Raw genomic sequence first — 17,191 nt, 5'->3', positions numbered from 1 at the left:
TGTACACAAATATTTATAGTAGCAGTGTTCCTGATAGTCAAAAGGTGAAAGCAACTTAAATATCTGTCAACTGATTAGTTAATAAACAACGTGTGATATATTGATAAAATGGAATATTTGTCCATAAAAAGGAATAAAATACTGAGACGTGCTACAACATTGATGAATTTTGAAAACTATGTTAAGTGAAGGAAGGCAGTTACAAAGGACCACATATTATATAATTCCACATGTATGAATGTCCAGACCAGGCAAATCTAGACAGTAAATTAGTTGTTGCTTAGGAGTTGAGTTGTTGCTTATGTGTGGAGGAGGCTGGGGAAGTGACAGCTAACAGGTATGAGACTTCTTTTTGAGGTGACGAAAATGTTCTAAAATTTTGTGAGGTCTGCACGCATTTGTGAATGTGGTATAAAACTATTCACTTGTACACTTTAAATGGGTAAGTTGTATGTTTCAATTTATGTCTCAATAAAGGTATTAAATAAGAGGAAAATGGCAATTAAATGGAGCAAGTTATTTTGGATTGGATCTTTTCTTTGGGATGGGGTCTTGCTATGTTGCCCAGGCTGGCATGCAGTGGCTACTCATGGGCATGATCATTGCACACCATAGCCTTGAACTCCTGGCCTCTAGAGGTCCTCCTGCCTCTGCCACCTGAGTAGCTAGGACTACAGGTGCTTGCCACCTCACCTGGCTTGGATCTTTTTGTAATAAATGACATTATTGTGACAATTGGGGTAATTTGAATGGTGTCTGGGGATTAGATGCTACCAGTGTATCAGTGTTAATTTCTTAATTGTTTAATTTTATTTTTAATTTTTTTTTTTTTAGAGACACGGTCTCTCTTTGTCACCCAGGCTGGAGTGCAGTGGCATGAGTATAGCTCACTGTAGCCTCGAATTCCTGGGCTCAAGCCATCCCCCCACGTCAGCCTCCCAAGTAGCTAGGACTACGGGTGCATACCACCATGCCCAGCTAATTTCTAATTTCTTTTTGTAGAGACATGGTCTCGCTATGTTGCCCAGGTTTGTCTTAAATTCCTGTCCTCAAGCAATCCTGCTGCCTTGGCCTACCAAAGTGCTGGGATTACAGGCGTGAGCCACTGTGACCTGGCAATTTCCTGATTTTGATGGTTGTATTTCAGTTTTGCAGGAGAATATCCTTGTTTGTAGGAAATGCACACTGAAGTATTTGTTGATGATGGGGCATCACGGTAAGTAACTTAGTCTCAAATGTCCAGGAAAAAAAGTGGGTTGTTTTTTTTTTTTTTTTTTTTGCAACTTTTCTCTATGTTTAAGTTTGTTTCAGAATAAAAATATAGGCTGGGCAAGGTGGCTCACACCTGTAATCCCAGCACTTTGGGAAGCCAAGGCGAGCAGATCACCTAGGGTCAGGAGTTCGAAACCAGCCTGGCCAACATGGCAAAACCCTGTCTCTACTAAAAATACAAAAATTAGCTAGGCGCAGTGGTAGGTGCCTGTAATTCCAGCTACTTGGGAGGCTGAGATGGGAGAATCGCTTAAACCTGGGAGGCGGAGGTTGCAGTGAGCCGAGATCACACCATTGCACTCTAGCCTGGGTGACAGAACGAGACTCTGTCTCAAAAAAAAAAAAAAAAAAGTATATATATACACACACATACACTTTGTAAAATACTTGATTTAATTTTGAAGTATGAGGGTAGAGATGGAATGTTGGGTTATCAGCAGCCACAGGGAACAAGGAGGCTGGTGAATTGATAGTCCACGATCCAGCCTGCCTATGGTGGGGGTGAGGGTGGTACTATCCTTTAGCCAGTTGCATTAGGCTTGACTAGTTTTTATTAGATTTCCAATTGCCATCAATTTATATGGAGTTTATACTCTAAAGCAATAACACTGATTTTGAGAAAGAAAAGGTAATTTCTGCTTAATACAATAAATGAGAAATAATTGAAGAAATAATTTCTTTGGAAAAGAATGCTTCTTTATTGATGGTTATATTTATCAGCAAGGATCATGACTCAGTAGCCAGTTGAAGGAATCAGAACACTTTGGGTACATGCTGCTAAAAACCCGTCAGCTCGTCGTCCTTGTTTTTGTCAACCTGGTATCCAGTAAGTTCCAAGTCCTCATTTTGTCCGGGAAGACTTTTGAATACTTTCAAGTGCATATATTTATTATCACCTGCTCGTACCTGAAAAATATTAAAGAAAGAGAAAGCAAAAGGAGATTCATTCAAATGGGTCTACATCAAGTGAGAGAGCCATAGGTCTATAAAGACTTCTGTCCAAAAAGCTGCTGAGGAACAGCATTGCTAGACCTAGTCCACCATTCTTAGACTCTTTGTATTCATAAATCCACCACCTTATTTTAGGAGAAAAAGAGCAGACTAGGCTGGGTGCCGTGGCTCCCACCTGTAATCCTAGCACTTTGGGAGGCTGAGGCAGGGGGATCACGAGGTCAGGAGTTCAAGACAAGCCTGGCCAGCATGGTGAAATCCCGTCTCTACTAAAAATACAAAAAATTAGCCGGGCATGGTGGTGCATGCCTGTAATCCCAGCTACTCTAGAGGCTGAGGCAGGAGAATCACTTGAACCCAGGAGGAGAAGGTTGCAGTGAGCCGAGATCATGCCACTGTACTCCAGCCTGGGTGATAGAGCAAGAGTTTGTCTTAAAAAAAAAAAAATTGTAGACTAATGGCATGGCAAGAGGCATAGGTCCTAGGTTTATTTTGTTATTTTTTTTTAGTATAATCTGGGCACAAAGGACAGCATTTTATTTTCAAAGATGCATGGAGCAAGAAAACAAGTGATAGCCTATATTTTTGGTGATGCTGTTTTCTGACTCTCAACTTGGGACACTTTGTTTGCCATACAGTCTGATAAGGGAGAAGAAAATCAGAATTGCCCTAGAAAATTTGGGATGCAGGGTTCCCATACCTATATCAGAACCTACTTTATAAACACCCACTGGTAGGATTGAGCAGAGCCCAGGGGGCGGACACCCTCCCTTCTAAAGTGAAGGGGCCAGCCAGGCACTGTGGCTCACGCCTATAATCCCAGCACTTTGGGAGGCCAAGGTGGGTGGATCACCTGAGGTCAGGAGTTTGAGACAAACCTGGCCAACATGGTGAAATCTGGTCTCTACTAAAAATACAAAATTAGCTGGGTGTGGTGGTGCACATCAGTAATCCCAGCTACTTGGGAGGCTGAAGCAGGAGAATTGCTTGAATCCGGGAGGTGGAGGTTGCAGAGAGCCGAGATTGTGCCACTGCACTCCAGCCTGAGTGACAGAGTGAAACTCCGTCTCAAAAAAGAAAAGAAAAGAAAAGAAAAAAAAAAGCTAAGGGGTTTTACTAGGAAGTCATTGGTATGAAGGTTGAAGCAGAAGCAGTAGTTTGGACATGAATCTGAGACCTGGAAAATTATGGTAAGAATTTTTACTTTGGTTCTTGCTGGAGACAATAAATGCTTTGTCTTATACAAATATTTATTGTGCTTCTGATGTCACTTCCTATCCTAATTTTAACAAATGCCATATATCAAATGTTTACTGTGAGCCAGACACTATGATGAACATTTTATATAAATGATTATATTAACCTATATTATAGGCCTGAAGAAAAGTGGAGCAATGAAATTTTTACAGACGTGGAAGCAGAGTAGGAGAGATTAAGTGATTTTCCATAAATCTCTCAGCTAGTCAGTGGCACAGCCAATATTCAAACCCAGATCTGTTAGCCTCTAGCATCTACATTCTTTTCACTCTACAATGTAACATTTTTGGGGGGTACTGATCGGGGAATGAGGCCTGGCTCACAGTGCAGTGGTGCGATCGCAGCTCACTGCAACCTCAAACTCCTCGGCTCAAGTGATCCTCCTACCTCAGCTTCCCAAGTAGCTAGGACTACTGGTGTGCATCACCATGCCTAGGTAATTAAAACATTTTCTTTGTAGAGGCAGGGTCTTGCTATGTTGCCCAGAATGATCTCAAACTCCTGGCTTCAAGCTATCCTCCCACCTTGGCCTCCCAAAGTGTTCGGATTACAGGTATAAGCCACCACACCAGGCCAGTGTAACCTTGTAAAAGCTCTTATTTTGTGCTTTATATTAGAGGCAGCACAGCCAATAGTTAAGCTCAGTCTATCTGGGTTCAAATCCTGACTCTGCTCTTGTAGTTGTGTGATCTTTTTAGCTTCTTCACCACCCTGGAGCTCAGTTTTTTCGTCGGTAACCCAAGAGAAGTGATTGTACTTATCTCATAGATTTGTTGTGAGGATTAAATGAGATAATACAAGCCCTGTTCTTAGAATAGTGCATCGTGAATTATAAGTGCTCAATAAATTTCCAGCTTATTTATTCCTCACAACGCGCTGTGAAGTAGATTATTACCCTCATTGTGCAGATAAGGGAATGAAGGCTCAGAGAGGAGGAGGAGCTTCCCATAGAACAAATTGAACAAGGGTTCAAACCCAGGACACTCTGACACCTAAGCTTGTGGTCCTTCCATTCTACCACCTACCTCTTGATAGGTACTTGAAATACATAGAGAAGGTCACATCACTGGCAAGACTTTAAATCTAGAGTGCCTCAGAGCAAAGGGATCAACAGCCAGACTACCAGGAAGTAAAAGGGAACTGGGATCGGTGGCTGAGATCCAGTAGGAAAAGTTTGATAGCAGAAGGAAGAAAAGATGAGAGAGAGAGAGGAGACTGATTAAGAGAGGGCAAAAGGGTGGTCAAGGGAACAAATTTTCAAGCAGAAATTTTCAAGATAGTTATCTGATGAACTGTTGAAGAAACATGTGAGCTGGTAATATGTGAAATTTATGCATTTGAATTAATCATAAATTATTAAATATGTTAATGTTGATGGAATGTTTCCTATCTTTGCACATAATCATTTCTAACTGGAAAACTTTCTTTTCCAGCCATGAAGAAAGCAGATTGAGAATGGAGGAAATGGTGCCATTGTTTTCTAAGAATACAGCAGGGTCCTCTTTCACATGTGTCTCCCCGGGACCTGGTCGTTACTAGGAGCTCACATTTGGCACAACAGGGCTGATCTGTGTACATAGCTCTGTACTGAAACTTTCTTATGTTGAGCTGACTAGCTCCACTTACTTTTTTTTTTTTTTTTGCTGAAAAAATCTTTTAAAATGTTTATATTTTAATAGAAATATTTGTTAAAGAGAAATAAGCCACACTGTGCCCTGGTCAAATAGTGAAGTAAAGATTAAGTAAATATACTTGAATATTTGTTTTTATTTTTAAAATCAGCATTATCATCTTCTTAATATATAAGGACAAACATGGCTCTTAAATATTCATGGTTGACTTGTTCAACTGGTTTCCTCTTGATAACTTCAATTAGAACTCGATCAATGCATTGTGTAATTTTTTGACAGAGCTATAAAATTAACTTTTAAATTATTTTAAATACTCCTCTCTTTTAAACTATGCCTAGAGTGCCACAAGTTAAATCTAATTTGAGTTACAAAATAGTATTTACATTATATTAATTGAAGGGCAAAAAAGGTTTAAATTATTTTCCCAGCTAATGATTTAAGTCGTTACTTTAATTTATTTAATTTAGACATAGAGAATCATACAGCTTTGAGGTGGAATCAGCTTCAAGATACCATGTGGTCTAGCCCCACACCTTCAGGCAGATGAGACGTGATCCTCCCTCCTTACCTAAGCAGCAGCACAGCCACAAATCCAGCATGCCCTGAACTGTTTTGAAATCTTTTTCTATACAATTTCCAGAAATCAAGAATCAATGTAATAAAACTTTCTGAATTCACAAGAAAAAAAATGGTGTCACATCATCTACCAAATTTGAGAGTCCACCACTTGGAAGGAATCATGCTGGGCATCTTAATTTAGGACAACCGTAAGGAAGGACTTATGTGGTAGGGAAATCAGGGAATATTTTACATAAAATGAGAAAATCTTTTGGCGCTAAAGTAGGTGCTGAACTCTAACCTTAATGTAGTAATTTGTTCCAGCAACAACTTGAGTTTTATACTGCACAGCTTCCAATTTTCCGTAAGTCTCATTTGTTTTTTCTTCAAGCTGTGGTTTAACCTAAAGAAAAGAAAAGAGGAAACAAATAATCAAAGCTATATTAGACTCCATCTATGCGATGTATCCATCTGGGAACCTCATCCTCCTAAAAGTCTTCAAAGATGGTAATGAAATCTATGAACTATTTTTATTATTTCAATAGAAAACACCTGTTTTAATACAATTACATAGGTTAAAAAGTCAAATTTTGTTGCTTTAGGCTGAATTCACATCAACTCAGTGTGGTAATGCAATATAGGAGCGTTTTGACTGCTAAAACTCTAAGAGTTATATGTATCTTTGATTAATAAAAATCAGTGGAGCAATAATTACTACTTGATTAAAACATTATTTTAAAATGATTTCAGACTTAAAAGTTGTAAAATTAGTATAATGAATTCTCTTATATCATTTACAGTTCCCTTAATTTTGCCGTTTTACATAACATAGTATAATCACCAAAATGAGGAAATTAACATGGTATAATACTATTAAGTAGTCTCTAAACCTTATCAGAATTTTGCCAGTTTTCCTGAAAATGTCTCTTTTCTGCTCCAGGATCTCATGCAGGATCCTACATTGCATTTAGTTGTCATTTCTCCTCAGTCTCCTACAATCTGGGTTCATTCCTTTTTGTTCATGGCCTTGATGTTTTTGAAGAATACTGGCCTGTTAAATGGTAGAATGTCTCTTAATTTAGGTTTGTGTGATCTCCTCTTATGTTAGTATTATACTTGTTTGTAAGGATAGCACAAACGTGATGTTGTGCTTAGGTGCATCCTATCAGGAGCTACGTTTCATTACTGGTGATGTTAATTTTGATCACTTAGGATGTCTGCCAGGTTTCTCCACGGTAAAGTTACCATTTTTTTCCCCTTTGTAATTAGTAAGTGTCTTGTGAGGAGTCTTGTTTCTCGCCATACTTTCATTCATGAATTTTAGCATCCATTGATGGTTCTTGCCTACAACAATGATTAATTGTGGTGTTGGCCAAATGGTAATTAAAAAATCATTTCTTGTGCATTTATTATTTGGAATTCTGCCGTAAGGAAGAGCTGTTCCCTCTCTCCTCTTTATGCAGTCAATTACTTATTTTATATTAATATGACTCATGGATATTTCTTTTACTCTGTGGATTACAATTCATTACTCTTTATTTTGTTACTCAAATGCCCTAGATTTGGCCGTTGGGAGCTCCTTCACCTGATGCCTGTGTTCTTTCAACATGCCTCCATCATTTTATAAGCACTTCCTTACTCTCTGACTCTACAAAAGTAGAGTCAGATGTTCCAGGTTTATCTTGAAGTTTCCTTGCCTCCTCACTGGAATCAACTATTTCTCCAAGGAGTCCCTGCTCCTTTTATTGGAGAACGGTATTTAAGACCCAAGATTTGGGTGCTGTGTCTCTTGTTACTAAATGTCATTGCTTCTAGGCCCACTCAGTGGAAAGGGCTACAAAATAATATGTGTACTCACACACACATGCACACATCTTTATCTACTCATTTGTGTATGTGTGTGCATATATACACACATTTATCTGTGTGTCATTATATATACATTATATATGTGTGTGTACGTGTGTGTGTGTGTGTGTGTGTGTATTCCTCTGATTAAAATCAAATACCACGGCCGGGTGCGGTGGCTCATGCCGGTAATCCCAGCACTTTGGGAGGCAGAGGCGGGTGGATCACTTGAGGTCAGGAGTTTGAGACCAGTGTGACCAACATGATGAAACCCCGTCTCTACTAAAAATACAAAAATTAGCTGGGCGCAATGGTGGGTGTCTGTAATTCCAGCTACTCAGGAGGCTGAGGCAGGAGAATTGCTTGAACCTGGGAGGCGGAGGTTACAGTGAGCCGAGATCACACCATCGCACTCCAGCCTGGGCAACAAGAGTGAAACTCTGCCTCAAAATACATAAATAAATAAATAAATAAATAATAAAATAAATCAAATACCACAGGACTCATTTAGCTTTTCCCTTTTCCTTATCATAACTCCTTTCTCAAACACTGAGGAAGAATCCTGGTTCTTATTATTTGCAATGTATTTGCCTATTTTCTCAGTTCTAGCATATACATAAAATAATTTCAGAATTGTTGACCTATACCCCTGTGGAAAACAATATACTAACTAGAGTGCAGTATTTGGGTATAATTCTTATAAAGACCCTGTGATTGCATGGGCTTACCTGGATAATCCAGGATAACCTCTCCATCTCCACAGCCTTAACTTAATCACACCTGCAAAGTCTCTTTTGCTGTGTAAAGGAACCTAGTCACAGGTTCCAGGGATTAGGACATGGACATCTTTGGAGGGCCATCATTCTGTCTACCATGGAGGGATATGGGTTGGGTTTAAATGTCAGCATTCCCGAACCCAGCATGAGAAGGGAGACAGTCCCAAATTCAATATGTAAACTTTTACTGAGCCCATCAACTTTCTGTACAGTGCTTCATTCCCACTCTCAGCTGGGCCTGATATGCAAGAGTCTACTATGAGCTCTTGACTCAGTTCCTGCTAAGTGTAAAGCTCGTCTTCTGCCGGGGTGGAGGACAGTGAGGGAGAAGGAACTATGGGAGGTCTCCCTGTCCTTCATACAGATCAGTCCTCTTGCTTTTGGTCCGAGACCTTACTCCTGGCTACGACTTTTTGGTGTTGCTCATGCCTGCACCATTGTGACGTTCTGTAGTGTGAATCTGCTTGCTTCTGGCTTAGACTTTCCCCTTTATGGGCTTAGCTTCTGTTTAGACTGCTCAGCATTTTCCATTGTTCATCTGTTTTCCAACTTCCAAAATTTTATTGGTATTTCTGAGGTGGTACTTGCCTATCTCCTGTTGTCTTTATGTCTGTGGATTTGTCCTTCAACCCCAATTCTTTTCTGTCTTTTGGAGGAAAAAGGATATAACTCTCTGTGTTGAATGTACCTTGTTTATTGAGAACTTGCTTTTATGCCCTTCATGAAAGCATTGCATGTCCATACAACTTCAATCAGGCCTCCAGTGCATCTAGGATTCTCCCAAGGCAGTCCTTCCTATCAGTGGGCAGGTTTTTTTTTGTTTTTTGTTTTTTTAAATTTAAGAGACAGAATCTCCCCCTCACCCAGGCTGGAGTGCAGTGGCGTGATCATAGTTCACTGCAGCCTCGAACTCCTGGACTCAAACAATCCTCCCTGGGCAGATGTTTTGAACCTTTACTACTGATGCCTCAGTTTGAGTACCAGAACTGTTTTCAAAGATGTAGACATATGCAAACTGTGAGTTCTCAGACCATTTCTGAAAGGCCAAACACTCCACGGACCACCACTCAGTTCTCCTGTAACCTTGAGAATAGATGGGAAAAATGTGATTGTTCTGTTGAGATGGAAATGAAATTTCAAAGTGGAGAAAGGGAGAAGACAAATAGTGAGGACAAACCAGAAGTGGGAAGAGCTAGGGGCAGGAGAGCGGAGAAAGGATGCACAGAGAAGCAGAGTAAGGAAACGGGTTATTGTCTTAGGGTCCCTTTCCAAAGCCTTTCAAGATTCCAAAGGAGGGATGGCCAGCACTTGGCACCAGTCAAGTTAGGAGCTGAGTTTGAAAGAGTTAATCTCTACACTAACCCCCAAAGTATCCATTTAAACCTCATTTTATGAATGGAGACTCTAAGGCTATGAGTTGAGCATGACTGCTTAAAGTTGAAAAATTATTCAACATAGTTATTTTAAAGTCCTTGCCTGATAACTTATATATCTGATCTGTGTTCCTTCTGCTTTTCAGTCATGTTTCTTTTTAAGCACGTATCCTAAGCCAACCAGCCTTTCTTTTCTTTTCTTTCTTTCTTTCTCTCTTTCTTTCTTTTTCTTTCTTTCTCTCTCTCTTTCTTTCTTCTTTCTTTCTTCCTTCTTTCTTCCTTTCCTTTCCTTTTCCTTCCTTCCTTTCCTTTCCTTTCCTTTTCCTTCCTTCCTCTCTCTCTTTCTTCTTTCTTTCTTCTTTCTTTCTTTCTTTCTTTCTTTCTTTCTTTCTTTCTTTCTTTCTTTCTTTCTTTCTTTCTTCTCTCTCTTTCATGGAGTCTTGCTCTGTCACCTAGGCTGGAGTGTAGTGGCACAATCTCAGCTCACTACAACCTCTCCCTCCTGGGTTTAAGCAATTCTCCTGCCTCAGCCTCATGAGTAGCTGGGACTACAGGCATCTGCCACCACTCCCAGCTAATTTTTTATATTTTTGGAGAGATGGAGTTTCACCATGTTTGCCAGGCTGGTCTCAAACTCCTGGCCTCAGGTGATCCACCCACCTTGGTCTCCCAAAGTGCTGGGATTACAGGGGTGAGCCCCCATGCCTGGCCCTAAGTTTTTATTTCTATCTGTCCTAGAAATATATCCAAATCTTTAACTTTTCCATCGTATCTGTGTAATCCACAAATGCAGAATTTTCCATGAGAGAGGGGATTTAAAAGATCTGGTTTGTTTCTTGAAGTGTTCTGGCACCTGTCAGACTGTGGACCTTGATTTCTGGTTCACTCTACTTGTAACTTGCAGCCTCCCTCCCTCTTCCCAGTAAAATAGATTTGCATGGTTTAATGTTAGATGACATGGACCTGAGTGATGAGATTTGAGCTGAGGAGCAGGGAAAGGGGCAGAGTAGGGGAGCTTGTCAGTGAAACTTAAGTCTCAGAAGGTAGCTTGGTGCTGAAAGACTCCCCAGGATGGGCACTAGGAGGATGCAGGCCAGCTGGGAATGGTGGTGGGAGACTGGCGGTGAACGGACACATCTCCTGCTGAATGCAGTCGGCCTTCACCTTTCTCAGTCTGCCATGCGTGATGGTGATGGGAGCTCAAGGAATACAGTGGAGGTTTGTCGCTTGGTCTCCAGCCAGGGGAGGAGGCTACCAGGGAGAAGCACCTGGTATAATGCATTTAACCCAGAGTTCTTCAACCATTTCTCATTGCTACTGAGCATGAATCTTGGTGAGGTGTTTATTCTCTGAGATCTGAGGATTTGAGCCATGAGGCACCCAACACCCAGGCTTTCCCCCTAATCTGTAGTCATTCTACAGAAACAATAGGACTGTGCCTAATTTAATAGAAAATGGATAGAAAGATATTGATGGCAAAGTGGATGAATTACATTTGGGGGAGATTTAGAGAGTAAGGAAGGAGAGTTTGAATAGTAACATGAAAGGACAGTAGGGCCAGTAAGATGTGACTTGTGGACATTTATTGTCTAAGTATGTTTTGAAGGAAGAAGGAAGTACGGGACAAGGCATTGAGGATGCAAGAAATGAAATCACCTGGCTAAGAGAGGAAGGACTGGCTGAAGAGAGGAGAACAGAGTCTAGGGAGGAATGAGATCCAGCAAGAGATAGGGTCAGCTGGGGCATTTTCTTACCAGAGATCTGCAATCTCCTAAGACAGGTGTTCCCAACCCCTGGGCTGCAGACCAGTACCCATCCATGGCCTGTTAGGAATCGGGCTGCACAGCAGGAGGGGAGCAGTGGGCCAGTGAGCATTATGGCCTGAGCTCCGCCTCCTGTCAGATTAGCGACAGCATTAGATTCTCATAGGAGTGGGAACCCTATTGTGAACTGCATGCAAAGGATCAAGGTTGCGTGCTCCTTATGAGAAAATAATGCCTGATGATCTGAGGTGGAACAGCTTCATCCCAAAACTATCCCCTCCACCCCATCTGTGGAAAAATTGCCTTCCACAAAGGTGCCAAAAAGGTTGGGGACAGCTGGCCTAAGAAGAGTAGAAACTGAGACATCCTGCTGGAGGGACCATGGGGGTGGGAGGCAATGAGCAACTGAAGAGAGATTTACATTTGTGGGGTTTCTAGAAAAAGACCAACAAATATGACTGCAAGAATGTTCTGGCAGCCCTGGGTCCTGTCCGGGTTGTTAAGCATTAATCCACAGGTTTGTAATGGGTGAGTTTTCTGTGGTTCTGCACCTTGCTTTGGCAAAGTTCTTTGATTCTGGAACAGTAGTAGCTGCATAGAAAGTGGTGGCAGTGGGTGTGAACTTTAATTGAGAATTAGAATGTCAGGAGCTCCCAGGGTCAAGGAAATCATCATGAGTGGAGGAGTATTTGAAGCTACCCTCCTGTCATGGGGTCCAGGCTGGATGAGAGACTCAGTGGGCCTGGGCATGTTCTCATGAAGTTGGGAAGGTAGGTGCCTGAAGGATTCTGGTGTGGCTGAACGACAGGTTCTTTGGGTGTGGGACAGTGGGAGAGGCGACTAATAAGGAGGCTGTGGTCAGAGAGGGGAATGCAAATTTGTGGATGGGGTGAGAGCCATGACATGTTAAGTTCCAGGGTGTGCCCAGGATGGTATGCAGATGAAGTGTTTGTGCGGTGTCCTGACTGACAAAAATCATGTTCTGTGTGTTGGCCAGGAATAGTATTCAGCAATTAGGTTTATGACTAAGGGGAGTGTGTGTGTGTGTGTGTGTGTGTGTGTGTTTGTTGTGTGCATGCACATTGCATGTATAGTAGCCCTTACCTCTAAAAACAATTAAATAACATTTCTTTCCTTCTCATAAATATGCTCACAATTCTCATCAAAATGCTTATTAACATATTATATAAGATATTGGATCAGCAATAATGATCCGGAGGCTTTTGCTGTTGGGCCATTCATTTATTTGGTTCTTCGTTATACAGATTGTGGCTTTTCATGAATGGGGCTGTGTATGGCTCTGTCTTTCTGGATTTGTCCCTCTTAGCTCCATTCTATTTTATTAATTTCCAAAAGGGCAAGCACTATTTTATGTCCCTGCTACCCCCATAGCAATTCACACAGTTCTGTCTACCTAATCAACGTTTTCTGAATGAAAAGACCACAGTTGTTTTCCATCCTGACAACCTGTCTCCCCAAATAGGAAAGATGAGTATAGCAATGACATCAGCTAATACGGAGAATCTTGGAAGAGGGTTTTCTTCCAAGAGGGTTTTCTTTCCAAAAAAAAAATTAAATTTTTAATTTTTAATTTTTTTTTACTTTTTGAAATGGAGTCTCGCACTGTCATCCAGGCTGGAGTGCAGTGGCACAGTCTCGGCTCACTCCAACCTCCACCTCCTGGGCTCAAGCAATTCTCCTGCCTCAGCCTCCTGAGCAGCTGGGACTACAGGCGCCCGTCACCACGCCCAGCTAATTTTTCTAGTTTTAGTAGAAAACTAGAAAGTAGAAAGCTATGTTGGCCAGGCTGGTCTCGAACTCTTGACCTCAGGTGATCCGCCTGCCTTGGCCTCCTATATGGACTTAACTGTGAGGCTGGTGCTTCCACTGAGAAGACAAACTTACCACACTCTCTCCATTCAGTGTATTTCCGTTTCCTAACAAAGCTCCTCTGTGTTCTGCCACTGTGTGGTAGAGAGGGCAGGCAGTCAAACACTGGGGGTGAGCTAACTTCTTAACTAGGTGACTCTTTTTTTTTTTTTTTTTTTTTTGAGACGGAATCTTGTTCTGTGGCCCAGGCTGGAGTGCAATGTCATGATCTCGGCTCACTGTGGCCTCCGCCTCCCGGGTTCAAGTGATTCTCCTGCCTCAGCCTCTGGGTAGCTGGGATTACAGGCACCTGCCACCATGCCGGGCTAATTTTTGTATTTTTAGTAGAGACAGGGTTTCACCATGTTGGCCAGGCTGGTCTCGAACTCCTGACCTCATGTGATCTGCCCGCCTCAGCCTTCCAAAGTGCTGGGATTACAGGCTTGAGCCACCATGCCCAGTTTAATTAAGTGACTCTTAATCTCTTTGAATCTTGGTTTCATCATCTGCAAGATAGACACAATATCTTCCCTGCCTGCCCCAGGGGTTATGAAGATGAAATCAGAGCTCGAATGGAGGTCAAGCTTTTAAAAACTGCAAAACCCCTTTCTGGGGTGAGGTAGCTGTTCTTAATACTTATCTCTCATTCTACCTCTCTGATGACATTGGAGCCAAAGGGAAGCAGCTTCCTCCCTGCCACACACACACTTTCAAATTAATTTTATAATTTAAGATGGGGCTCACAGATAGGTGTTATTAACAATGCAAGGCCTTCTGGTAGCTTCTTATTTTAAAAATTAATAATTCTTGCTAATCAAGTGATAGATTTTTTAAAAAATCATTAAAATTTTCTGTACTGTCTCTATTTCAAATTTATTTTTCCCTATGTTCCTACAGCTCTGTTCCTTAGAGAGTCTCAGGGGGATTTTTTAGGGTCAGGGATGCTTTCAGCCACAAATTTGAAGTAAACAATTGTGATACCTCACCTATGCACATTTGTTTTTCATTTTCAAGTCATTTTTATGCACATTATCTCACTTAGTCCTTACAGCTCTGACATAGGTAGGGCAAGAGGTGTTACCTTCATTTTTCAAATGAAATAGACAAATTTTATTTTGGCACCCTGACTTTTTTTTTTTTTTTTTTTTTGAGACGGAGTCTCACTCTGTCGCCCAGGCTGGAGTGCAGTGGTGCAATCTCGGCTCACTGCAAACTCCACCTCCCGGGTTCACGCCATTCTCCTGCCTCAGCCTCCTGAGTAGCTGGGACTACAGGCGCCCGCCACCACGCCCGGCTGATTTTTGTATTTTTTAGTAGAGACGGGGTTTCACTGTGTTAGCCAGGATGGTCTTGATCTCCTGACCTCATGATCCGCCCGCCTCGGCCTCCCAAAGTGCTGGGATTACAGGCGTGAGCCACTGCGCCCGGCCCTTTTTTTTTTTTTGAGACAGAGTCTTGCTCTGTTGCCCAGACTGGGGTGCAGGCACTATCTTGGCTCACTGCACCCCAGTGCATTGCATCCTGGCTCAAGTAATTCTCCTGCCTCAGCCTCCTGAGTAGTTGGGATTACAGGCACCCACCACCATGCCCGGCTAGTTTTTGTATTTTTAGTAGAGATGGGGTTTCACCATGTTGGCCAGGCTGGTCTCGAACTGCTGACCTTGTGATCCACCCGCCTCAGCCTCCCAAAGTGCTGGGATTACAGGCATGAGCCACTGAGCCCAGCCTGCACCCTGACTTTTAAAGCCCCATCTCCCACTGGCCTTGTAGGATGCCATATATCTCTGGTCCTGCAAGCAAGCAAGGCCATGGGTGGCAGCAGCAGCAGCACTTGGGAGTCTGGTAGAAATGCAGAATCTCAGACCTACCCCAGGTCCCCTGAATCAGAATCTAAGGTTTATCAAGACGTGCAGGTGATTCATGTGCACATTCAAGTTTGAGAACATTGATCTGATCTGGGGATTCACATGAAGACATTACTGACTTAATATCATTCCCAGGAAAAAAGCTCCAAGATATTTATTTAAAAAAAGAACTCTTGAAAGAGAAATAATTAGTCCCCAAGAATGAGTGATGGGATTCTAGGCATCTGGCCCCTTAGAGAGCTTTCTAGTTCCCAGAATATACAGGATCCCAACTCTTATAATCACACAAAAAGCTGATCTTGTTTTCCAAGCTGTCATAGAATGATGTTTCAGAGAGAAAAAATAAGAAGGAATAATATAAGAAAATAAGGCAACAAACTAAAAACCTAAAATAGTAATTTGTACATGTTTTCCTTTCATAAAATATGCAAATAAATGTTTACTACATAGCTAGATGATAGCTAATCACACAAAGAAAAATATATCAGGGATGGGTGTGGTGGCTCACGCCTGTAATCCCAACACTTTGGGAAGCCTAGGTGAGTGGATGGCTTGAGCCCAGGAATTCAAGACCAGTCTAGAAACAGAATGAAATGCCATCTCTAAAAACAAAACAAAACAAAATCCCCCAAATCAGCCAGGCGTGGTGGCATATGTCTGTAATCCCAGCTACTCAGGAGGCTGAGTGGGGAGGATCGCTTGAACTCAAAAAGTTGAGGCTACAGTGAGCCGTGATCAGACCATTGCACTCCAGCCTGGGTGACAAAGTGAGACCCCATCTCTTAAAAATGAAACAAAACAAAACAAAAAAGAAGAAGTGAAAAACACATCAATCTGCTAACAACATTGAGTTCTATTTTTCCATATATAATTTGGTGCCCTATGACATTTCGGAGTCACTATAGACTGTCACTTCTGTTCTCTATTAGTTGAATTACCCTTTAACTATGAAAAGACTAAAACACTATCTATTTGGGCAAAAGTGTATGAAGTTTGTAAGTAGATTGCCTTTACAATATTATTCTTCATTCAATCTATTTAAAAAAATTTTCCCTGCAGTGCATTCCAAGACTACTTCATCAAATTGTTAATAACCTTAGACTTCAATTACACGTTGGCTTCACTTCATGAGATTAGAAAAGTTTCATCAGAAACTGAATTAGTAATTCTAGAATCATATCTTGTAAGAGATTTAGAGAAGATACAATACAAATTCTTTTACCCATGGAGAAAATGAAGCTCAGAGAAGAAATGTGATTGCTCAAGGTCACACTCACAGTTTGGGGATTATTCGAGGCTTCATCTGAAAAACTCTTATTTCATCTTAGTTGTAAAGAAACCTGAACAAAGCCACAAACATCCTAAACTTCTGGTTTTCATGTTCAACCACAGCCTTTCCACAGGGACAACTTATGAATCAAGATTTTGGCTCAGACTTTTTCCTGAATGGCATCAACTCACCTTATCAACAATCTCCTGGATTTCTGGAGTGGCGGGTTTGGCCTCAGATAAGCCTCCAGGTATCATTTTGGCTGATTGCTTCTTTGCTGGACAGGATGCTGGGACCAAAGTGAACAGGGAAGTGTGGAGACTCGTGTTTTAAAAGAGGCGTTCACTAGCTCCGCCTATAGACTGCTTTATTTTCCACAAATAGCAAAGAGGCATGGGGAAAATGAGTGTGCCTCCAGGCAAGTCTTCTTGCTTCCTGGACAGAATATGCTACATGGAATTTGGAAGAAAGAGGGGTTGGAGGATGAACAAATGGGCAAGTACAGGAGTCATGTCCTAACAAGCATCAAACGTCCCTGCATTCTCTTTGACAACGGTTCCATCCTGTTGCATCATCTGAATTATGAAATCTGAAGCTGCAACTAGAATTTCCAAATGTTTTAAAACTTCTAACACAAAATTTTATTTTTTTTAAAGCAAAACTTACTAATAATGTCAAGGTTAGTTTAGAATTTACTTGACTTTAGAAAGAAAGCAAAAGGATCTATCTGGAGGACCTTGGCTGGATGTGTCTTCTTT

General features: G+C 41.5%; 1 protein-coding gene across 1 annotated transcript; it reads right to left on the bottom strand.

The window, feature by feature from the left end:
- Positions 1–340: 340 nt before the first annotated feature.
- CSTA (cystatin A) lies at positions 341–16,909 on the bottom strand. The gene is made up of 3 exons (XM_003825190.7): positions 16,625–16,909; positions 5,971–6,072; positions 341–2,178 (listed from the first exon to the last, which is right to left on the bottom strand). The coding sequence occupies exons 1-3, from the start codon at positions 16,688–16,690 to the stop codon at positions 2,050–2,052; spliced, it is 297 nt and encodes a 98-aa protein (XP_003825238.2). The 5' UTR covers positions 16,691–16,909; the 3' UTR covers positions 341–2,049.
- Positions 16,910–17,191: the final 282 nt, after the last annotated feature.

The sequence above is a fragment of the Pan paniscus genome, chromosome 2 (genome assembly GCF_029289425.2).
Source record: "Pan paniscus chromosome 2, NHGRI_mPanPan1-v2.0_pri, whole genome shotgun sequence".
Lineage (NCBI taxonomy): Eukaryota > Metazoa > Chordata > Mammalia > Primates > Hominidae > Pan > Pan paniscus.
Note: the sequence above shows the minus strand (reverse complement) of the source record. Positions and strands in the feature narration are given on the sequence as shown.

What these genes read in the sequence shown, in the direction of transcription:
- CSTA (XM_003825190.7), bottom strand. Translation starts at nt 16,690, where the DNA reads ATGATACCTGGAGGCTTATCTGAGGCCAAACCCGCCACTCCAGAAATC. An exon ending in TCCAGGAGATTGTTGATAAG is followed by an intron (nt 6,073 to 16,624) that starts GTGAGTTGATGC and finishes TCTTTTCTTTAG; the next exon opens with GTTAAACCACAGCTTGAAGA. An exon ending in GAACAAATTACTACATTAAG is followed by an intron (nt 2,179 to 5,970) that starts GTTAGAGTTCAG and finishes AATATTTTTCAG; the next exon opens with GTACGAGCAGGTGATAATAA.